Here is a 24,720-nt window from a genome sequence, read left to right on the forward strand (position 1 = left end):
AAGGAGCTGTTAGTACTATTTTTCCCTTTTTATAAGTGAAATCCAGTAGAATCAGGATTGAAGCGCAGGACCTGTGGATCTAGATTCAGCCTAACAATTAATCTCAGTTTCTGTGGGGTCCCGGAGGCCAGCACCGGATCTACAAAGTGACAGCCGCCCAGGCCAGGCTGGGAGCTGGCGCAGGAGACTGGTGGCCCCTCTGGTCCCCCTGAGGCCTGGCGCGGGGTGCATGCTGCAGCCTCCAAAGATCCAATCCGTGAGGGGCGGCTGAAGCACTGACTACAGGGCTGGGGGGATAGAGTCGGAGAGCAACCAGCCAGAGGAGGAGGGACAAGCTCTGAACACCCACCCCCTCACCCCCGGCCACCCCCTCCCCGCACGCAGTCAGTCACCAGAAAAGAGAGGGATACGATCAGGGAAGCCGCGGGAGTCAGAAAAGTTCCGCTCAAGGCAAATCCCTTACTGCAAAAGAAACCTATTGGGCCTCCATGTGTGTACTTCCTGTTAGGCTTCTGGAGAGGAATGGAGACGTGGGATAAACGGAGGACAAGTTACTAGTATATGTAGCAGCAGAGGCCAGGAGCTGTCCTAGGAAAAAAAAAACAAAAACCCTTTTTGAATTTGAAGCCCAAATTACCGATTTCAAAGCCCTACATGACCTTAGCAATCACTCATATTTCTTTGCACCTCACTTTCACAAGCATTTCTGTGACCCCGTTTGCACTAATACCTACCTCGTGCCAATATTAATACGTACTACACCTACCACATAATGCATACCTCGTAGGGTTGTTGGAAGGGCACATTGCTTGTAAAGAGGCCTGGCGCGTGTAAGTGCTCCTTAAGTGTTAGCTGTTGCTGGCTTCGCTGTTACCAGTATTTTGGCCCTCTAATCACACAGTCCTCCCTACTTGAGTCATGGGGAGGAGTGTTGTCCGGAGCAAATGAGCCAATACGTGAAAAAGTGCCCAGCAACCCAAGGCTGCATATAGGATCGGAATGCCCACAAGTGAACTTCCCGAAGCCTCTCGCGCGGCCCTTCTGGAGCGCACGCGTGTCTTAGCTAAAGGAGGCAAGTATCCCTTGGGAGGGCAAGACCTTAGCCAAAGGGACGGCTTCCCGCCGCAGAAAGCACAGCCGGCGGAGAGAACACTCGGACGCCCCGCCTCCTGGGCTCGGGGTGAGCCCCCTCCCAAGCCCAAGCCCGAGGCTGGCGAGGCTGCGGTGCTGGCGCCCGGGGCGGGGGGAGAGGGTGGGCGAGTGCGCGCCCTGCCAGCCTCCAACGCCACAGCTGTTGCAGGCGGGCGAGGAGTCTGTCTTCTCAGATGAGGGCCTCAGCTCCAGGTTCTACTGTTATCAAAGAGAAATCTTAAGACAAGAGAGTTCTTCCATTTAATTTTCCACTAATATGTTCGCAAGGCTTCTTAATTGCTTGCAAATGCATTTTCTCTGTACGATTATGGAATCCGTGTTGCCTGTCGGCCCGCAAGGCTAAGACAGTATACAGATCCTGTATTAGGCTTTTGACAAACAGCCCAGAGGGAGAGATAGGGTCATGCAAGAGGTTAAAAAAAAAAAAAAAAGGATTGGGGTGGGGGGAGGTGGAGAAAGGAATTTTAAAAATCAATGGCAACACTTAAACTGAAATGACTGGAGTGTCTGTCAGAAATGTAAATTTTTCTCTAAATATCCCAAAGCTCTTTTAAAGAGTGGTCTTCCATTTTTCCTTTTGCAATTTAGTAACGTTTTATGCGAAGTGGCCTTTCTGTTGATGAAGGTGGACTGGGAGCTGGGGGTGGATTACCTAGAAGAAGGCAGATGGAAAAATGACCCAAATCATAATTGGAAAGGAGAGTGGATGGGCCTTCAGAAAGACAGAGGCAGCATCAGAGAGGGCTAATCCGAGTAAGAAAGGCAAGCATTCATTTGGGGTGAGAAGGGGATCTGACCCGGGTACTTGTGCATGAACACCTAGGCTGCCATGCCTTTTCTCTTCAACTATTACACTCCTTTAGCTGGGTCAAGTTTTAGATTCCTGACTCCTGCCCAGCATTTTCCTGGTGTTTGAAGAGCTCTTCTTTCTCCACTTTGCCTAATGAGTAAAAAAAAATGAATGAAGCTCTAGCCGGTTTGGCTCAGTGGATAGAGCGTTGGCTTGAAGGGTCAACTGTAGACTGAAGGGTCCCCAGTTCAATTCTGGTCAGGGGCACATGACCAGTTGTGGACTTGATCCCCAGTAGGGGGGTGCATGCGGCAGCTGATCAATGATTCTCTCTCATCATTGATATTTCTATCTCTCTCTCCCTCTCCCTTCCTGTCTGAAATCAATAAATATATTTTTTTTAAAAAAATGAATGAACCAGGGGTTGGGATACTGTGTAGCGGACCCAACCTATTTGCCTTTCCACTGCCTGAAGGATTGCCCCGACTCACCCACCCACAGCAGCAAGAACAGGAAGAGGTTAGGAGAAGCACACCAGAGTAGGTCCTTGGATAAGAAGACCTTTCCAAAGTGACTGTGGGACGAGGGCCCTGAGAGCTCCCTGTGTGGTTGGCTCTTGGAGGCTCCAGGCTGAGCTTGTCTTAGAAGCCCATCCAGGGCGGAGGCCTCAGAGGCCAGGAGATTCACAGAGTGGTGTAAGGGTGCCTGCGGGCAATAGAACCAGAACACCACTAAGAGAGGAAACAACATCCACTGGCTTCCTTTGAATTCTCTAAAGGTATCTTTGCTCTCCCTGTGTGTCCCAAATAAGCCGTGGGAAGGCAGAGGCTTGGGGCAGAGGCTTGGGAGCCTTAGGATAGGAACTGATGTTCAGATCTACAACTCCTGTTTTGCTTTGTGGCAAGAACATCTTCCGAATAGTGGATCTCCGGTGCTCCACTGTTCTCCCATACAAAGCCGGGGTCTTTGCAGTCAGGAACATTGTCTCCTATTGTGCAAACTCACGTCTGGTTAGGGAACTGCGTGCCCCACTGGAGCAGAGCACACAACAATTCGCTCTTAGACAATATACGCACGTGCTCTCTTTGAGCCATAAGCTTAATGGATTCAACCTCATCTCTAGCTTCCTCTAAAGAGGAAGGAAGATAGAAAGGAAGCAAGGGAGGGCGCGGGGGAGGGAAGAGAAGAAGGAAAAAAGAAAGGTAAAAGGGGAGGACGGAAGACACTCTGCTAGATCAATGTATGTGAATATGTCTTAAGGAACTATTTTTGTTTGAAAATGCCCAAAAAAGTACAATCCTTAACTACTCCACTTCACTTAGTATTAGACCATTTTGTGGGAAACATCTATTCAGGCTACATATAAACAAATCAATCCATTTGGAGAAGAAAATGATATTCCAAGTAGGAATAAGGAGGAGAGGGAGAAATATATGTTTACTAAAACTAGGGACCAGCACTTGTTTGCTGGTAATTGTCCACCAGCCTCAAGCATGCAGTGGTAACAGACCCTTTCAGTGCAGACGTTTCAGATTGGATAAAAACTGGGTTTTGTACAGGATCAGCCTAGGAGCTCAAGAAGGGACCTGAGCTTCCCACACCAGCGGCTGAACTGTAGGAAACAATTCAGAAACTCTCTTCTCTAGCTCTGGATCATAACCAAAACAGTCATGATAGATACAAAGACTTCTCTGCAGTTTCCTAAGCCAAGCTCGGTAGAACAATCCCTCCTGGAGTGTGGCTCCTGGGACCAAAAGGAGAAACAGACGCCCTGGGTGTGAAGGGAGGCCCTCTCCAGGGTGCGGGGCTGGCAAGGTCACTCCCTTTTACGACCTATCTCGAGTGGGCGGGCGCCTTTCTGGCCTGGGGCTTAGGCTGGGAAGCTCACTGCGGGTTTCCCCGAGGGAGGGAGCCCCAGGCGATTGTCACCAGCCTCCCACTCGCCTAGGCCAGTTAATTCAATTACTCCGCCCGCTGGAGAATGTGTGGCCAATCGCGCTCCGAAAGGGGCAAAGCAGAGAAAGAGAAATTAGCCTTTGGGCCAAGCAGGATGGCACTTATTAATTGCTCTGGACTATTAATTGGATGGGAAGGGGAGACGGTGGGGGAGTAGGGGGACTGTCTGTCAGAAACAAATCCCGCGCGCACAAGCACAACACGCGCACACACACACAGACACCCAAGCACACTACACACCTGCTTCCATGAGTTTCTTTAGAGAAGGGGCGCGCTGAGCAACCTTAGAGCAGATGGAAGGGAGTGCTGACCAGTATGTGCATATGGCGCGGATGCTTTCCCCAACTTCTCTTTCAGGGACAAACAGATTTTTCTGTTGTTGCTGTTGGGATGAGGCGACAGGGAGCAGTTGGCCAAATGGAGTTTCCTTACAGTTCAGCCTCTGGTGTGGGAAGCTGGGACACCAGGGTGGGAGCAGAGGTGCTTCCCCAAAGGAGACGTGGTGCCCTGGCAAAGTAGATCCCTACATTTCAAAAGATGCACTTTACCCTCCCTGCTTCACCTCCTCTAAATACAAGTTTTTCTCCTTATGCATTATCTTTAGTTTCCTCTAATTCCTGGGGATGGGGCGGGGGGAGAAGCACAGTTAAAGGCAGCCCTGGACGCCTCTTATCTTGGTACCTAGAAGTGAGTCGGGAAAACAGGGTTGGACTAGGGAGTGGAATGGAGAGATACCATTGCCAGTTCTTTGGTGATGTCCTGAGGTATGCAGAGGAGACAACCAGAGGTCATTGGGTGGCTATACTCAGCGCCAGGCCCGAGCTCATTACCGAGAGTATCAGAAGCTCAGGGACTGCGTGTGCCTGTCCTCCTGGACAGGGAGAAATACCGGGCCAAATGCGCGGGGACTGCAGACAGAGCAGGCGGTCACGACGTCCTGAGCCTCCCGGTTCTTCCCAGGGGAGAGGATTTTGCGGCTGCCTCCTGGACCTTAGCCGAGGCAAAAAGGTCCCTTTGCCTTCAATGAAGATGTATCTGACAGCAGGGGAGTTGGGGGAGGGGTCATCCTTTCCATTTGAGTTGGACTAACTGGGAGACCAACATCATCCACCCAAAAAAGCCCGTCTGGCAATTCCCAAGATAACCTGCGGGCCCCACACATTCTGCGGGAGGTTTGTTTCTTCAAGGGGCGGGGGGGGGGGGGGGGGGGGGAGGTGTTCTGGATAAAGTCAGTGGGGAAGGTGGGAAATCCCAGCTCCCACAGACGATATTTATGAGTAGAATATAGAGGCCTCACCCAATCCTGGCAAACAAAAGATTTCGCTGCAAGCATTTTGGGATTCAGCCCCTCAGTGCCAACTGCACTCATCCTACCCCTCCCACTTAAAGATCAAGTTAGGCATCCTTCCTTTCATCTTCATCGGGCTCTCTGTCTCCTGACTTCATTCGACCAAAATATGGAATTTCAAGAAGTTGGGGGTGGGGGCGCGTGCGCACCTTGGAAAAGGAGAGCAAGTGTTGGCTGCTGACCCTTGTGCAGGGCCGAAGCATCACGGATCTCCACTTCAGACAGTGCATTTCAATTCTTGTCGTGTGCCTTTGTCCATTTATATAAAGCAGAGAGTGCTGAGTGACAGCCCCACTTAGCCTGCATGAGCAGATCCTAATAAACCCTCCCAAACCCCAACCTAAAAAAAAAAAAAGAAAAGAAAAAGAAAACCACATGCCTGTTTGCCTGCGGCTTATGATTAAGACACCTTCTCAGCTTAAACACTTAAAAGCTAACCAAATGAAATGGCAATTAAGACTAAATTACCCCTTCTATCTCTGGGATGACTCTGCGGGGCCAGCCAGTTCTTATGAGGCAGAGGAGTCTGGAGAGAGGACCTTGCACAGCCTCAGTATTGCCGGCATGTAGCCACCGATACCCCCTCCAGGCGCTAGACAGCTTGGAGCAAGAAGCCACATTTTGAATGAAGTAAAGCTCAAATACTCCTTGAAGGTCGAGAAACCCACGGCAGAGCTAGAGACAGTTGTGTGCTCCCCCCTCTTTGTAAAATATAACTTTCAAACATTTAAGGGTTATTTGGGGTAATGGTGTTCCAATACCTGGTGCCCCTGCTCCATGGCCCACCCCCACTCCTCACCCAGCAATGTTTCCCAAAGGGAAGGGACACCCACAAAAGAGGGGGAAAGTGGGCAGAGTTGGGGTTTGAAAGACATTTTACCTACATGTGGAATCTTGTCACAAGTCTTTATTCTCTTGTATTTTTCCCAAATATATTGCCAATTACAATGTTGCTTTATGATGGGAATGTGGGATTGTCCATCATGGTTATTTATTTTAAAAGCAGCAGAAAGTGTAAGCCACCGCCGGGTGTTTCCTTCCAAAAGAGTAGAAAGAACCCAAATTCAATATAAATATGGGAAGAGCAGTATTGTTTCCACTTGTGTAAAAGCAGAAACCCCAATCTGGATGAAATTGATTCGGGTGCTTGTTGCAAAAACACCAGCTTCCAGCATCCAGGGAGTGGAACCAATAGGAATGAACACTTACTCGTGTAAAAGGAAGCTTTAATTAATATATGTTTCTATCTCTAATGTACACGTATGGGGGCTAGGTCTTTATCTTGACAATAAAATGTGTGCAAATTCTCTCTGCAGCGACGAGTCCCCACCTCAGTCGGTATAGAAAAGCGTGATAAAGGTTGGAAAAAATGGATAAAAATGTTGAAAGAACCTCCAGTTCCTTATTAGGCGAAGATACAATATTTATTCCTTGTCTCCTGGGATAAATCTCTTCTGCCTATTGTCCTCCCAGTTCGCAGTGCTGATGCTTAATTTTCAAAACTTCTATATTACCAAGGGACCTACGACATCAGCCAAAGAAATACTCAGCAAGTACAAAATCTGTTCCAGGGAGCTGCTTTTGTGCAGAGGGAAAAATTTGTTCATACAGGTTTTTAAGTGGGTACGAGGCAAGGAGCTATCTGATCCGGGCAAAGCCATTACAATTTAGATCTCTATCTATAGAACATTTTTTTTTCCTTTAAAAAAAATTGGAAAATACAAGAAGTTTGGATTTTTTTTTTCCCCGATTCTTTTTTTGGAGGGGGAAATTGCATCGTAAGCTTTCGGAGAAACCCAACATGTCAACTACCTTTCCGGGACTAGTCCACGATGCCGAGGTATTATTACTTTTTTTTTTTTTTTGAGCGCGCGTGTGTGTGGCGGCAGTGGCGGCGCGGCGGTGGCAGCTTCCCCTGTCTCTAATCTATGTTGGACCGTTACGTTTAATTATAATCTGGCTTTCGGGAGAAGTTAAGGAAGGAAAGGGGAGAAAGTTCGTTATGACATCTGTCGCCAGGAAGGGCAACTGTGCCCCGCTAAGAAATAGTTGCCATAATGAGGGGGACAACATAATCCTAATAATAAAGAAAGGGAGGAGGTGGTGTGGAGAAAGAGATAGATACGGAAAGAAGATACTCAAGAAGGCAAAGTAAAGAGATTGATGGGGGGAGCCGGTAGGTGGACAAGGAGGGGGGGGGTGCAGCTCGCCCCTTTTGGAATGGGCTTATTCTAAGAAAGTGAAGCAGAAAGGGGGTTCGGATGCTTTGCCCCAACTGGTTACGGAAATGAGCAAGGGGAACGATGGGCACCGATTTTTTTAAATACACGGACCATGCTTTGGAACAGCTCTGGCCAGACATTCCGGCCTGGACCGCGGCGGGATCTCGGGGTTGGGACGCGGCCGGAGGGGAGAGGCGCTCTGAGCCGGCGGACGCTCATTCTGCTCCCCTGGCTCCCCAAGCCAGTGGCAAACCTGGCTCCCGCAGCCCAGCTCCCTGCGCGAGTGGGGCAGGGGCTGTGTGTGTGTGTGTGTGTGTGTGTGTGTGTGGTGTCACCGCACCTATATAGGGTGGGGGATTTTTTTTCCCCTCTCCTGACTGTGAGGACGGGGCCGCCCACCCCCAGTCCGCCTGCTCGCGAAGGCTTCCTGGCAAAGGCGCTGAACCCGGGCGGCGGCGGCTCGGGCCGAGCCGTGCGCGCTCGCTCTCCTTGGAGAGCCCGGGAACGCTCCTGGCTCCGGGAGAGCGGCGCCTCCGTGGCACAATGACAAACCTCAAGTTTTTCTGCTCTCCCTTTTCCCCCTCTTCCTTCCAGATACGTCACGACGGATCAAACAGCTACCGTTTGATGCAGCTTGGCTGTCTGGAGTCCGTAGCCAATTCCACTGTCGCCTATTCCTCCTCCTCTCCTTTAACTTACTCCACCACTGGCACCGAGTTCGCGTCCCCCTACTTCTCCACTAACCACCAGTACACCCCGCTCCACCACCAGTCCTTCCATTACGAATTTCAGCACAGCCACCCGGCCGTCACCCCCGACGCCTACTCTCTGAACTCGCTCCACCATTCGCAACAGTACTACCAGCAGATCCACCACGGGGAGCCCACCGACTTTATTAACCTGCACAATGCGCGGGCGCTCAAGTCGTCCTGCCTGGACGAGCAGAGGCGGGAGCTGGGCTGCCTCGATGCCTACCGCCGCCACGACCTGTCCCTCATGAGTCATGGCTCTCAGTATGGAATGCACCCAGATCAAAGACTCCTGCCAGGGCCCAGCCTGGGGCTGGCCGCCGCGGGAGCGGACGACTTGCAGGTAAATAAGCATGCAGTGGATTTGCCTGGCCCTCCCCTCTTCGCCCTCCCCCTCCCGCCCAGTCGATGCTCCGACTGTAAGCCGGCTCTCCAACTCTCTCTCTCTCTCTCTCTCTCTCTCTCTCTCTCTCTCTCTCTCTCTCCACACACACACACACACACACACACACACACACACACACAGCACTTATGGAAAGTTATCAAAACAATTAGAGGAGGCGTGTGCCATCCGGTTCCTCTCTTTGGATCAAGGCATTTCACCTGCACGCTCCGGAGTCCGGCTAGCGGCGGCCCCCACTTTCCGTAGGTCTGCAAGGAAGTCTTTTGTGAATCCACAGTTCTGCCCCTGAGGGGATGGGGCAGGGGAGATCTGGGAGGCTGGGGTTGAGACTCCTGGACTTAGAGTAAGACCCGATAAGTTGATGACCCATCCTAACCTCAGTCTGGCGCTTTGCTGGGTCTCAGGTGTTTGTCCTGGACTGAGCTGTGGGGAGCTTACTATGAATTGGGGGAGCTGGTTTGTTCTGGAGACATTGTTGGGACCCTGAGCTCTAGCAGAAGTTTCACCAAAGATACTAGATTAATGTGGAGAGCAAAGAATCACAAATGAAAAACTCAAAAGTGTGCCCCAATGAAAGAATCTGCACAAGGCAGTTCGCCGGGGTGTCGGGTTGAGCCTAATTTCTTTGCCTGAAGCCCACCCAATCCCATCACCCCTTTGGTTTACAACTTTATTTTTCTTCTCCAACCCATTAACTTATGTAAGATGCAACTGCTTAAGAAGAAGGAAATGAGGAAATAGAGAGAAAGAGAGAAAAGACATAAGGAGAAAGAAAGGAGAAAAGAAAGAGAGAGAGGAAAAACAAAAAGGTGAAAGAGAGCGGGAGGGAGGGAGAAAAGAAGGGAGGGAGGGAGTGAGAAAGGAAGGAAATCAGATACTGTGGAGGCCATCACTCAATTAGATATCTCCTACTTTCTTAATGCATTTTTTGTGTATTCTTTCCAACAATAGAATTTATAATTATATAAACATATCGTCACAGCCTCGTTTCAAACAAATAAGCCCACGCATGTCCAAAAAAGAACCCAGGAAACATGAATTTGTAACTTCTTTTGCCTGAAGGTGCAGCTAGTTCTATCTGTGAGTCCCTACTTTTTCAGCCTGCACAACGCTGGCCAGCTTTTCCACAGCCGCCACAATGCAAGGCGAGATACTGGAAGAGCCCAAGTTGGAGACGGCAGAGAACCCTTGTTGCGCACGGAAAATCTTTCCCCCTCATTTACCTCCAAGCAAAAGATCATTTTAACATTAAAGTGAAAGCCCTTACAATCCCAGCAAAGAGTCATAGCCACAAGATCGGCACACAAGAAAAAAGATTTGGCTTCATAAACCTTGACTTTCTACATTTGTATTCACAAAATAATTTTATACGCTCAGGGCATTTTTACATTTTTCACAAGGATCCCCTTATGTCTCCAGGGGGAAAGAAATCTGCCATTCAATGCTTTGCTCAACTAAAACCTATTTACTCTTTTTAATAGCCACGTCTGCTGCTGATTTTTTTGTATCTGTACAAATTTTTTTTCTGTGCGAGGCACAAAGCGGGGCATTTTTCAAAAGAGAGGATTAGAACATTTGCAAGCACCAGACAAAGAAAGACTCCCGTGCAAAAGGACACCGTAGTTTATCCAATTTTCGACTTAGTGCCATCCAACTGGCCATTTATGCAATGTCATCTGACCAAACAACGTTTTACTTATGGGGGGGGGGGAGTTTGTTAAGTGGAGAGACCAAGATTCGTTTCTTCTAAGAAAGTAAACATCTTAGCGGTACGCCCGAGAGTGGGAGAGAAAGGCTTCACTCTCAGGGAGAGCTTTGTGGCCTTTTACCTGCCTCACTTCAGATATTTTGAACCTTTTTTCCCCCCAGCCTATGTGGGTTTTTTAAATTATCTTTAATCTTCTTTTTTCCATTTATTACTCCTACTGAGGGAATATTCATACTGAGAGAAACGCTCCCAGATATTAGAAGAAATTGAGGAGTGTGGTATACGGTCTATTTATATATCGATGCCTATAGATAAACATATATATCATTTTATATATGAGTACATATGAAGCAAGTGGTAAATCTGGCAAGCCATTTTTTTCCGCTCCTCCTGGACTTAGCAGAATGAAAAAGAAAGAAAAAAAGTCATAGCTACTTTTAAAACGAGAACTGGGGAGGGGATGTGTGGGAGAAACCCCGTCTCTCTCCTTTTATTTCTTTCTTTTTAAAACATTCATCAGCATATGCCTCATTTCAAATGCAACAAATGTAAATATGCTTTTCCCTGCACAGAATTTTAAGTGAAAGTCCAATGGTTTGGAGGGCGGTCTAAGTCTGCCTAACAGATGCAAACAGTCTTGTGGCTTCAGTTCCATCTTTGAGTCCCCTAAAAAGATTTGCTATGGCCAACAAAGGAAACTGTCACACCTTTTCCCATCACTGCTTTAATTTATGCTCAGTTTCCAAGGTTTTTTTTTCCATATTGATTTGATAATCACTTTAAGGCAGAACAGTTCAAATAAGAAAGAGCTCGTGAACTGGTTGAAAAGGGGGCTCTTACAGGCCCGCCTCAATATGGTGAAAATGGGGAAGCGAAAGGGAGCCAGGGCTGTAAAGGTTGTTTTGTAAAGTGGGTTTTTATTATGCACCGACTCTCTCCGCATTTACTTAACTCTTCACGGGCTGTTGGGTAGGTTAACACCCTTCAAGGCCTCTTTCATGTCCAATACCTCGTTTGTTTGTAAAGGAAAATGAGCCTTTAACACATTTGGACTCAGGGAGGGGGAGGAAGACACATAGAGAGAAATTTTTATTTTTCTTAATCAAAAATCAGCAAACCCTTTCCTCCTTCCCAGTTCAAATGACCCCCAAATCCATTAGGCTCCTGAAGATCTACAGTGAGTGAACCTGAAGGTGTTTCCTCTATAAGACCCATTTTGGGTAGCATTATAGGATGCTCCTCCAACTGGGGTAAAGCAGAACTTTCATTAGTTAACTTAAATCCCCCACTTGAAATGACTCCTCTGAGCTCCCAAGAAATCCACAGTGCCAAACTTGACACATTTGGTGTAATTTACTTCATGCAGAAACTGCCATGGAGACTGTAATATGTGCCTTGATGGGGACTCAAAGGGTTTCTCATTCTCTTATGCCAAGATGAAAGGCACTCAGGCCCTTTGAAGTGTAATATTTCATGGTGCTGTAAAATGCATACCTTAAGATTTATACAACTTTTAGATTGTGGTTTTCTGGCAAATTTTTCCCCCTTATTATGCATGCTGCCAAACTTGCTGTAGCTCAATGGTTGTGTTAAATGTCTATGATCAGGTTATGTGGATATGAGGTTCAGGGACAGGACAGATTGAAAAACTTAACTCATATGGTCATACTTATTAATATCTATTTGAGTGATTTTATGTATTTTCCTTTTATTAAGGGCTCCGTGGAAGCCCAGTGTGGGCTTGTTCTCAATGGCCAAGGTGGAGTCATAAGAAGAGGTAAGTAAGGACATGTGAAAACATTCTTTTCTTATCTATTATGTTGTTTTGAAGATCTGGTGGTGCTTTTAAACATCAGATCCCTTGTATGGTGATTGAGAAAACAATTATTCTTAGTCAATTACTCTTGTCCCACACAGACATACCCACTTGAAGAAGCCTCCCTTCCTCCACGGAGGCCTGAACTTAGCCTGTGCCCCTAAGACCTCTGATAGAAGAGATTGGCTGTTTCTCACAGAACAGTGACAGAATCAAAGTTCAAGACAAAAAAAAAATCCTTCTCACACCTCCTTCCCCCATCACCACATCCTGGAGCAGAATTTCTGGTCTTTTTTAGTCCTAAATGTGCCAGCCACAGCCTGGCTATTTGAGGTGATGGTGTTAGCTTGAGGCTTTGAAGGATTCTGTGAAAGGCTGGATTCGTTGAGGCTGCAGTGAAGGCTAATGAAACACCAATGTTGTAGCTGCCCTTATTTTTCTAAATGTCCTGAACATTTCTTTCTTTAAGGGAGGGTGGGAGGAGGAGGTGGTGTTAACCGCACTGGATAAAGCTTTCTTGTTCCCATCTGTTGAAGAAAACATCTGAATCCAGAGATACCCATGGAATTGGAAGGGGGGACAAGAGTAGAAAGCTGTTGATTTCGGCTCAGACACTGAAGGGGGCTGCACCTCAGATGTTCCATTTTGACAAAAGGTTTTGAACTATGACATTTTAAAGGCCTGGAGGCAGTGCAGATTTTGCTGGCTTCCCACTTAACTGTATCCAGTGCCTCTGAAGCTTATTTTCCTAGCAAGCTGAGTAACCCGAGGAGCATACAAGGCAAGGGGGACCAGCTGGTATCCCAACTTCATACGAATTAATAAGATGTGGCCTATTCACCAGGACTAATTCCTGCTCCAGGGCTGCAGTTGTCTTTAGTAGCTGAACCACTAAACACTGAGTCACTTCTGATGGCACCAAGTAAATGTCCTTCAGTCACTCTCCCTCTCTTTCAAAGCTCATTTAAAGATTCCAAAAACAAAGAGAGAGAGAGAGAGAGAGAGAGAAAGAGAGAGAGAGAGAGAGAAATGTATTGATAGACAGCAGCAGGTTCTTTCATGTTTAAACTGCAGGTTTTGCAACCCAATGTCCAGTGTGAAACTCCATTTAAACTGAGGAGGCAAAAAACAAAGAGTGGTTTCCTTTGGGAACTTGAATATTGTCATAGTGGAAGCTTGAAACTTCCGTTAAATGTAAAATAGCTCTTTAATTGTGTTGTTTCACCCAATGGGTATTTGAGAAGTTTTGTTTTTTAATTACTAGTGTTGCTCCATAAATATCTTTTTTAAAATGAGCAATATTAAACCTGTCAGCCAGGCCAATACTGTCATATTGACATGCCATGACATAGGCCCAAGACTAGTGAAAATTGAGAAAAAATATACATCCTGTTGGGAAGAAGGGTTAAAAATGCAGAGTGAAAGAAGGGCCAGGTGAAAGGAGCTGGTTGCAGTCTGTTGGGGCGGTCACACCAAAGGTGAGGCCAAGCTCTCCCGACGCACGAACATGTCGGTGGTGCTGAAGGACAGCGCCACTAATTAGCGCCCGGAGCCGGCTCCTCCCAGAGCCCAGCTCGCGCTACTGCGGTTTTTTGAGTTCAGCTTGATCACCCTCTCAATTGCTTGGAAATTGCGTCAAATTGTACAATACCTGACAGAGGGTGGGAGTTATTCGAGTTCGAAGGTGGGAGCTAGATAGGAGAGGGCTGTGTAATCAGTTGAATTTTCGGAGAGAGTCGTAGGGGACATCCCCACGCCCTCCGCCCCCAAAAGACCAACGCTCTTGGGTAACTACAAGGTCAGAGGGAGCTGCGGTCCTGTCCTATCAGAGCCGCAGAAATGGTCTTCCTTGGGTGATGTTTTCGTATTCTTCTAGGATCCGGTGCCAACTCACTTCACCTAACATATCAGCTCCGAATCTGCTATTTTAAGTCTAATATTGATCTTTTAGGAGTACAGCCTGGCTCCAAAGAAAAAGGGGAGATAACTTGGGGGGTTTGTTTGTATTGTTTGACTAACTCTCTCTGTCTTCCCCCGCCCTGCAAAAGGAGTTCAGAATTTAACTGCTGAGTTTATTCATTTCCTATGTGTCTTAAAGATAGGCCAATTAACTTGGGATAGCCCTGGAGACCAGGGTGTGCTCTCTGTTTACTCTGAACAGATCAATGTGCATGACAATTTACAAACGGATAGCAAAGGTATCAAGGAATTCTTGCATTAAAAGGTGGTGTAGATCCTTCCAGAGCACGCCCAGCGCATCATCTCAGGACTCCCAGTTTTTGAAGAAAAGCTAAGGAAGCCTCTTGTCTCTATTGTCACAGTAGTGCACAGGGTTCCTAATATCAACAGCTCTAGTCACCTTTGTTCTTCATGAACTCATGCTCTCTGCCATGTTGCCTTTTTGTGTAATAGCTTAGATGGGAATGCCCGTTTCTCTTCTAACCCATGCCTTACAGGTAACTCTCCCCATGAAACATAATTTCTTGAAAAGCACAACTTTTCACCATTTTCCTTCTCCTGCTAAGCTCTCGGATAAACTTAACATTTCTAGTGATTTCTAGAATTTACTGTGGGAGAAAAAAAAATTGGATTTGACTTCCAAAGACCCCTGAAGAAAGGCAGATCCTTAAATGCCCTACAGGAGTTCTCCAGGGAGAGGTATCCTGTTTTGCAGTGGCGTGTGTGTTGGTGGGGAGAGGGAGTTCCAGTTAAAATTTGGCCACTTCTATAGGGAAAGATCAAAATACCCTTTTCCTGACTCACTTTGGTAAGTGGCAGTTACGTTGTGTTTGCCTATAATGAAGGCCCCATCACCAAAGAAAGCGCGGAAGAGGGGGCAGCAGCAAGGTAATTACCACCTAGATAAAATATTTGCCACCGCCTCTGAGGTGCAGCTCCCCGCGCGCTCACTCTCGGTTAATGGTGTGCGCGATTTTGCCCGCAGCTCCGCCACTCGAACCATCAGAACCAATAATCTTTACTTTACCCAGTCCTCGGGTATCGATAGCTTCTCTCGCCTCCGGGCGTCGGCTTTGATATGTTAATATTTCTGAGTAGCAAATTCTGCAGAGATCATATTAATGTTGTACGTACAGAGTGGAGCTTTGCCTTCGTTGAATATTCAGATACTGGATTTCAAAAGGCATCTCTTGAAGAAATGAGGCTTCTATTTACAGGAGTCGGCTGTGTTTTTAATCATTAAAAAAAAAAAAAAAAAGGAAAACCCACTCTTCTTTTCCCCAGGAATCTTCTGAGACTCCCTTATGGCCCCCTCCCCTTTGGCAGGCGCTGGCCCCTTTCTTTTCTCGCCCTGAGAATTTAATAATAAGAGAACAATGTTGATGACAATGAGAACCACGGTGATGATGAAGCTAATAATGAGGGGACCCAGATTGGAATCGCAGGGGTAGGGGGGCTCCATTGGGCTGGGCGCTGTGGCCTTCAGAACAGGATGGAGGAGAAATGAGAAAACCCAGTTTTTCCATATTTGGGTGGGAAGTGTCATATTGGCCCTGGCCTTTTTTTGTGTGAAATCGGGATGGCAAACTCAAAAAAGGAAAAGAAAAAAAAAAAGAAAAAAGTGAAGAGGGGAAGCGCCCTTGTTTCGCTTTGTGATCACTCTGCCTCGATGCCCCAGGCTAATTTCAGAAGCTTAAGTACCGCCATAGCCTCTGGGCCACGTAGAGAGGGAGCGGCCGGCCCTGGGCAGGCTGGAGCGCTTTCCGGATTGCCTGTGGCTACACAAAATACAAACTACTTTGAATCAAAACATTTTTGGGGAATTAATATGATCTGAACTCTGCACGTTTTAAGAGCGCCGGAGTTTGTCAGATCGCTTAGAGGTGACTGGCACGCCAGGCGGAGGCATTTAGGCTGCGGCACAAACATTGTCAGATCCGATTTAATTAAAAAAAAAAAAAAATGCTTCGGTGAAACGGAGCTTAGCATCCATCACCCATTCTGCCAATAACAGGGTGGGTGGATCTGACCGCTTTTCCCTCCAGAAGCCCCCACGGCTGCCCCCAGGCTGCGGGGCCAGGAGGACCAGCTTTCTCCCGACTTCTCCAGGCCCCCGAACTTTGAGTCAGCCTTTGGGTCTTTCAGCATTTCCTGGAAGGAGTAAGATTGGAGGAGGGTGGGGAGACTTGTGCCTCTTCTTTTGTCAGAGCTTATGAACTCTCTCTACCTCAATACTCAAAACTCATTTCTATGGCTTATCTATTGTGAAAATAAGGCCAGGAAAACACCTGGAGCCTCGCTTGGCTCATTAGTCCCCACATACAGATTCCGAATTCAATCACCTTTCCGTGAAGTCTAAAATTCAGATACCAAAAGACCTGGATGTGGTTTGTTGGAAATCTATTTTGTGGGAATGGGGTGGGGGGGCTGCTTTTCCAAAGCCTAATGCCTTCTCCCCAATTTCCTTATTGCTTTGAAAATCACCAAAAGCCAAAGCACTCTATCTTTGGAAAATGGGGATTAACACCGCCCCCCCCCCCCCACACACACACATGATTACACACCCACCGCCACATTAAACTAGTAGGTCTCCCCTGGCAGGCCTCCCTTTCTTTTGTTCTGCCTGGAACCTGCACCGGGAGGAGCGCTTTTCAAACCTGGGAATCCAGTTATACCTGGCATCTCCTCCCCCAAACAGTGCGCTTTGCAGCTCAAATATCAGCTGAGGCCTGTTTGATTACAATGAAGCCCCCATCCCTTTGTTATTTGATTACAATTAGTATCTGCTTCCAAGGACTGAGTGTGTGTTGGGGCTGGAGGGGTGAGGGGATTACCCGGGGGGATTTCGATTGAAAAGGGCAAGAGGCTAGAAGGGAAGCCGCCGGGAATGATCCTACCCCATCCCGTTTAAACGTGTGTACCTCGAAGAAATGCACCAGCAGAACAAACTGGGACAGGAAACTCTCGTAATCGCTTACACATTTTTAACGTGTCAGGAAAAAAATCAAAAAACCACCAGCGATCACTGGAGATGAAGAAGGGGAGGAAAAAAATCCCTGCCGTTTGTATTTCTTTCATTTGAATTGTAAACATCTGTTTGGCTGTAAGGCGAACAGAACATTTATTTTGCTCTCAAGATTTGGTCTAATTATGTCAACACCGACCGGCAGCGAGCGGGCGGCGCGGCGGCTTTGGAGAGGCTGCGCGCACCGGCCGCGCGGAAGCCCGGCAGGAGGTATCGATCGCACCTGGAGGACGCGCGGGGCCTCCGGCCGGCACCCGCTCTGTTCTTGAGGCGGGTGGGGGCCACTCAGAGGGCACCCGTGGCTTAGAGGCAGCTTTGGGGGCGCCAGGGGAGCCGCGGTTCCTTGGAGACGACCGTGGCTGTTTCCTCTGCCCTAATTGCCTGGGATGAGAAGAGGAAAAAGCGCGTTGGCACGTGGCTTTCTAATCCCGAAGCAGCGCCGGAAAGGTGGGTGGGGATCTTGTCACGCTCCACAGCTCGCACCCAGTGACGTGGTAGTTGCTCAGCGCCATGGTGGGATTGGGTGGCTTTTGCTCAGGGCGCTGAGCATGCGTGTATCCGTTTCCCATTGCACCGCCTCACAGCCTGGGAAAGTAAGGAGAGCAGCTGTGAGCATCCCCATTTTTCAGATGGCCAGACTGAGTTCCACAGTTACTCGCCTACAATCGAACGGATCGCTAGCAGGCCAGCCTGTTACTTGCAGCCCAGTCCTCTTTCCACTCCCCCCGCCCCCACCATGCCTGCAGACACAGGGCCAGACTTGTGCAGCCAGGCCACAGAGGGCGCAGCCCCAGCCCCCTGCTTCTTCTAGAGGCCTGGGATCTAACAAGGTCTGCTGGCTGAAGGATCTGCTTCTATTCTTTTGTGCATGACTTTGTCATACACACACTAAGCCCTTGGCTGACATTTTCCTATAGCGGTGGCAAAGTGAGTCCCTTTTATGATAGCCAAGTCCTAGGCGAGTGGCCATGTGAGTAGATAGTCCCTGATGTCTTAGGCTGTTACTATAGCTACACATCTAAGTTTACAGCAGCACTGGAAATAGGACACCCTGTCTCCAGGTTTCAGTTTAAAAAACCATGACCTTCATGGAAGTATCGCTTCTCTGCACTATGAACGGAAAAGAGATGTGCTCCAAGAGTTCTGCGTGAGGACCTGGCTGTGGCAGCAGAGACACCCCTTCCCGGAGCGCGGGATCTAGAATGAATATTACATAATTTCAGTAAGAGCTGGCAGGCAACACAGGCACGTGAGGAATTTCAACTAGTAACACTGGGGATGGACGCTGTAAATGGCTGGGCATGGCTGACTCTTGCATGACGCTCCTTCTTTGAAATCTCACCATGGCCATCAGTTGTCTGGATCCCCTTCTAGAATTCCCCACCTCCTTGGGACCTTCATTCCAAATGCAGAACTCTGGCTATGTTGACCTATTGCTTTTTAATTCCTCCCTTCAAAATAAACTGGGGAGAATAACAGGAGGTTCCCCATGCTGCTGTAAACTTTACAAGTTGCCAAATCTTTAGCCAGGACAAGAGAGTTCCCTAAGGCTGCAGCAATGCCAAGTATCAAAGCAACAGAAATTCCCTTTAAAGATGCTATGACATAAAAAACAAAAGACTCTAGAGTTGATGGCTAATCTGAATACAAAATAAATCCTCCAGGCAATTTGTGTGTGCATCAAGCATACTCTTAATATGCAGCCTGTATGACTTACCTACTAAATGCTTATCTGAGCATAAGCCAGAAACCCAACCTGGATGCAGGGGAGAAAGACCAAGGGCCCAGAGAGCTAGCGCTTAGCTAGGTAGCTGAACAATGGCTTCCCTGGGAGCAGCTGGTTTTTAGCACATGGGGTTTTCCTTTCCCAAAGAGTGCTGCTTCCTATAGGAGAACGCCTAATTTGGCTCCTTTTACAAAAATTATAATATTTTGAATCTTTCTAAATAAGGTTTTAAACCCACTGTACATTAGTAAAGATAGGAAAGGTCTAAAAGTGTGTCCTTTCCTTTAGCAACCAGGAAAACAACACATGTACAGACCCTTTTTTCTCACTCATAATAAACTTGAGACGCATTGGGTGAGCGGTCTTGTGCCCTCAATTGTGTACTGGCTAGTGTACAAGAGAAGGGGCTTTATGTAAGAATATGCATTTGCTTATGATTCATAGTGGCTGTGGGTGGAGGCCCATTTTCAGTAGAGGGCTGGGTGAATTTTGACTATAGATATCATTATGGTTTTTTAAAAATATTTTTGCTTCAGATGACCTCACAGTGACCTAAATTCTAAGGTTCTCAGGTTCTCAGTTCTCATAATATGACACTAAAGCCCAGATTCACTGATACCTAGCTTACTTTCCTGTTCATCTCAATGCTTTCGAAGTCACACCTTTGTTTCTAAAATGCATTTTGCATCTGTAGGTCTAAAGTGAGAGCATAACCAAAAGTATAGTCCTGTTTTTGAGCCCAGAAATCTAGGAGAACTGTATTATTATTATTATCATTATAGTAGTCCCCTCTTATCCTCAATTTTACTTTCCACAGTAGCAGTTACCTAAGGTCTACTGCAGTCTGAAAATATTAAACAGAAAATTTCAGAAGTAAACTATTCATGAATTTTAAATTGCATGTCGTTCTGAGTAGTGTGATGAAATCCTGTGCCGTCCACTTACTCCTGCCCTGGACATGAATCACCCCTTGGTCCAGTATATCCATATTACATAGTCTGTCTACTCATTAGTCACTTGGTAGCCATCTAGGTTATCAGATCGACGACTAATCACAGTGCTTGTGTTCAAGTAACCCTTATTTTACTTAATAATGACTCCAAAGTGCAAGAGTAGTGATCCTGGCAATTCGGATATGCCAAAGAGAAGCAGCAAAGTGTGAGTATATATAGGAAAAAATATAGTATATATAGGGTTCAGTACTATCTGTGGTTTCAGACTTCTACTCAGAGTCTTAGAACATATCCCCTGTGCATAAGGGGGGAATACTGTGCTATTATTTTAAAATTGTTTCTGAGAATGACAGGTGGGGAAGCACAGGTAAATGTGTGTTTCTAGCTCCTGCGGAAGGCATTTGCATGATTTCCCATGGTGTTGGCCACAAGTCTAATAATAAAAAAAATTCAGTTTGACAATTAAGATGATGGCCCCTCAGGTTTTAACTGAGGGCAGGTATCCAGGCATGAGCACAGGCAATTTAGCCTAGTGTACAGGGCCCACCTTCCGGCCTGGAGAGGGCTAGCTCCTCTGATGTTTTCACTATCCCCGCTTCTGCCTTTGAGGGACATGCAGGGTGATCACCGGCCACAGAATGCTTAGGGAGAAATACGTTAGTCCCAGCACTTTGGGGGGAAATTCAGATAATGGTAAGACGGCCAGCAGGAATTCCAGAAAGTACAGGGGTAGAAACACTTTAAGAGTAGGGCAAGGTTAGCCTGTTCTCTCCACCCAGATCCAGGACCCCTTTGCCTTTTTAAACATCCTCCCAGGTTCCTTAGTAACTGTGCCCAGAATCTAAATACCAGAGACTCCAGAGCTGCTCAGTAGGAGGGCAGGAGTATGTGGGAGGCCAGTGGTGAGTACTAGACCAGTGCTTCTCAAACTTTAATGCACACACGAACTACCTGGCGGTCTTTTAAAATGCAGATTCTGACCCAGAAGGTCTGGGCTTGGGCCTGAGATTCTGCATTTCTAACGAGCTCCTCAGAGATGCCAGTTGAGGACCACCCACTGAGTAAAAAGATTTTGGATAACACTCTGCTGAGCATTTTCTCCCTCTACCTACATTTTTCCCCCCTTCATTTTTGTCATAGAACTTTAGCCTTTTCTGGAGATGAGTCTAAAATAGCTCATAACCGAAGAAATCAAATGGATGTTCAGAAAAGCAAACTTTGAATTTGACTTTGCCAAGGAAGCTCTTCCCTCAGCTGGCTCAGTGAATTGGGGGGTGGGAAGCTGAGAGCAGCCTTGGATCCTGGGGCTTTGTAGCCACCTTGTTAGCAGTGTGGACATTGGCTCAGGAATTATGCAGTAAGGGAGGACTGAGCAGCAGGAAACTCTCCCCGGCAAGGACCATCGTGGGTCCTCAGCTCCACTTCAGCTGCCTGAGGTTAGGAAATGTGCTCTTGTTCGTGGAGGAGAGCAGAGCTCCAGGGCTTCCTGGAGATTATTGGCCACTCACATTTACCGTGTTCCTGTTCCTGTATGCTAGGTCATGTGCTGTGCTTGACTGTGTGTGATGATCCCAAGGGTTGACCTATTATCCACCCACATGTGTTGGAAGTTTCTGGAAGTGGGCAAATGAATTTGAGTGGTGCCTGTAGTTGGTAGACATATACAGGAAAGGAGATGGCAGCTCTCAAGCTTTTTGGAAAAGAGCTTTCAAAAATTTTGTCTATATATTAAGTCATGGATAAAATAAATCCATCTATGTGCACACACATACATATACACACAGCCATGGGTAAATAATACCTACCTTTTGCGTGATTAATTGGTGGAGTTTGGAGGTTTTAATTAATTGAAGTGTTCCTTGGCATGTATGATATCAAAATGAATACTGATGGATCAGCCTACACTCCACAGTATGCTAATTTTTACTTAAGTTAAGATAATCTATCATAAACATCTCCAGTAGATATTTGAAAGACAAAATGTTGAGTGTCATTTGAAAGGACATCTACAGAGCAGCTCTGAGATGATTCAGCTGATGTGCGTGTAAGGAAGGTGTGCGATGCATCCCTGAATCCTGAAGAGAGCCTTGGTGTTAACTGTCTTTCATGCAGTCATCATCTCTCACTGTCATTAATATACAATATGCTTTTTCCTCCAAAGGTGGTACCTGTGTGGTCAACCCCACAGACTTGTTTTGCTCTGTCCCTGGCCGGCTGTCCCTTCTCAGTTCTACTTCCAAATACAAGGTGACCATTGCGGAGGTGAAGAGGCGCCTCTCACCACCCGAATGTCTCAATGCTTCACTGCTGGGAGGCATTTTGAGAAGGTATGTTAAAGTTGTTTTCCAGCCCTGTGGGTCTCCGACACCACACTCCCCAACCCTCAACTCTTACATCTTCTGTCCCATGTTGAATTCCTCAGGTAGTCAAGAGTTCTCATATTTTCCCTCAGAATGTGAATTGTCAAAACTTAGTGTTTGCTTGTGTTTGGACAGAGCAAAGTCCAAGAATGGGGGCCGCTGCCTGAGAGAGAAGCTGGATAGGCTTGGCCTGAACTTACCCGCAGGAAGACGGAAAGCAGCCAATGTTACCCTCCTCACTTCCTTAGTTGAAGGTATGGCTTTTCAGCTCTGCAGAGTAACAATGGAACGTTAGCAATTCTTTGAAGTACAGGGTTATTACATTATGCTGCCTAATTTTTGTCTATGCCAGTGATTTTCAATCTTTTTCATCTCATGGCACACAGAAATTCATTACTAAAATTCTGCGGCGCACCAAAAAATATATTTTTGCTGATCTGATAAAAAATAGGCATAATTTTGGTTCACTCACACCAGACAGCTATTATTGTGTTGGCTATTGTCGTTTTATTAATTTGACAATCTAAGGGAAAAGAGGTCAGTGCCCTTGACTGAATAGTCAGGTATTGCGTGTTTTAAAAATTCTTGTGACACACCAGTTGAAAATCGCTGGTCTATACTGTTAAGCAGGATAGTGAACAGTTACAAGCAAAGTTTCCAATTCATCTTAATAATTGCTAAATTGCACTTAATATAAAGATCAGATAATTCATAACATTATTTAATTTATGGATCTCAGCAATAATAGGGAAGAATGCAACAATGGAAGATTGAGGTACTTTAACAAGTATGCCCTAAATAACAGCATCAAAAATTGGCTCTACTATTGTCATTTTTATTATTGTTTGTTTTAGAATTCTGATCAATTTGACTTAAATCATTGTAACTCAGTGCAACATGATCTATAGGGTAAATAATAATTCTTTATAAAGAGTTCAGGGGAGGCTAGGCATGATACTGAGCCTGAGGACACATCATTTGAATCCTAGCAGACATCTATCTCCTAAAGTACCGTGCAGTTCCATGGCTTATGGGTAGAGAAACTGAATTACAGAAAAGTTAAGGTTAACCAGTGGGGTAGAGACAGAGGTAGAAATATATTCCCAGAAGTTATTTCCCCCCCCCCCCGCCCCCATTTATCTTTTGTTTCTTCTATGAGGACTAAACTTTGCATATTCTCATTCAATCTTCTTCTAAGAAGAGGTATTATTGAAGTTTCGTTTTAACTCTATGGGGGAGCTTTTGAATGTTAAAGGAGAGTTCTGTAACCCAGAATGCTATTGTTTTAAATATGAGCAAAGAGGCTTTTTTCCAAGAATCACTTAAGTACTCCTATGGCACTTTTCTTGCATTGGTTGCTCACTTGTCTACCAGGCGCTGTAGGAGGTGAAAAGTAAGTGACACACAAAAACAAGCATCCTGTATTTTTACGGATTACCAATGCATACCACTTATTGTACAACTTTGTGAAGTAGCGTGTTCTTGACATTTGTCTTGGCAAAATTGCTTTGGTGACTTTGCTGTTAACCGTTATATTTGCATTGTTCTCTAATTGTAATAATAACAACTACAACAATAATGTTATTGGCCACTAACATTCACTAAGTATTACTGTTACTGCATTCCCTAGCTGTGCTGTGTTTGCTGGAGTGAGTTCATACTGCAAGATGACATATGGTACAAGGAGTTGACCAGTCATCCACTCCTATGGGTTGGGGGACTGGAAAGAAGGGCAAAGTAGAAAAAATGACGAAGGTGTTGATTCTAAAAGGAGAAAGATTTCTGCTCAATTTAAGTGAGAACATCATTAAAATTATAGCTATTTAACACAACAATTGTTCACGATGTCATAGGAATCTCATGGATAGTGGGACTTGATTGGTTCTTACACCCAATTCTGCAGTGGAATTGACTGAGAGGTTTATTTAAAATGCTTGGACCCCATCCCTTAATCAATTGAAATCATTCTCGGGGGGTATGGCCCAGGCATCTATATTTTTTAAAAACACCCCCAGTGATTCTGATTTAATGAGGTTTAAGGGTCATTGCTCTGTTTCCTGAGATCCTTTCCACCACATAGGATGGACTGAGTATGAATTCTCATGAAATTTGTAACTGATGTGAAAAGTAAAGGCCTTAAGAAAGACTTTCCCCCATGGTGTCTGTGAATATACTGGGCAGTACAAACTGAAGAGCCATAAAAGGATATATTCGCAATTCTTATTGATTTTTATAGTAGCCAAAAGCACTGGAGTATCCCGTGTGGGAATTGTCGATCGATGCTAACACAGAGGATGCAGGTTAAATATGTGAGATCCTAGGATGATCTCGTGGTCTTGCCATATACTCCTTCAGCTGCCTCTCACAAAAGGGCCTAACTATCACAAAAGTGCCTAACTTGTGTTCTACTCATTTGGTCTCTGCTTACAGAGGAGTCACATCAACCTTTGCTGATGAAGCTTAAGATTTTATTCTTCCCAGATACAACTCAAATTAATTAGATACATTTGAAGTCCCCAAAATACTAATGGTGTAAAGAAATATATCTTTGTT

General features: G+C 46.3%; 1 protein-coding gene across 1 annotated transcript in view; it reads left to right on the forward strand.

Moving 5' to 3' along the window:
* Positions 1–8,011: 8,011 nt before the first annotated feature.
* TFAP2D (transcription factor AP-2 delta) overlaps positions 8,012–24,720 on the forward strand; it is a gene marked incomplete at its 5' end in the record, with an annotated part of 51,916 nt that continues 35,207 nt past the window's right edge. Inside the window, 4 exons of the mRNA XM_081093593.1 lie at positions 8,012–8,560; positions 12,045–12,105; positions 21,969–22,134; positions 22,303–22,421. Of these exons, the coding sequence (XP_080949719.1) occupies positions 8,012–8,560; positions 12,045–12,105; positions 21,969–22,134; positions 22,303–22,421 (895 nt within the window). The remainder of the gene's footprint in view (positions 8,561–12,044; positions 12,106–21,968; positions 22,135–22,302; positions 22,422–24,720) is intronic.

This window comes from Myotis nattereri (assembly GCF_964212035.1).
Source record: "Myotis nattereri genome assembly, chromosome: 6".
In the NCBI taxonomy this organism is placed as follows: domain Eukaryota; kingdom Metazoa; phylum Chordata; class Mammalia; order Chiroptera; family Vespertilionidae; genus Myotis; species Myotis nattereri.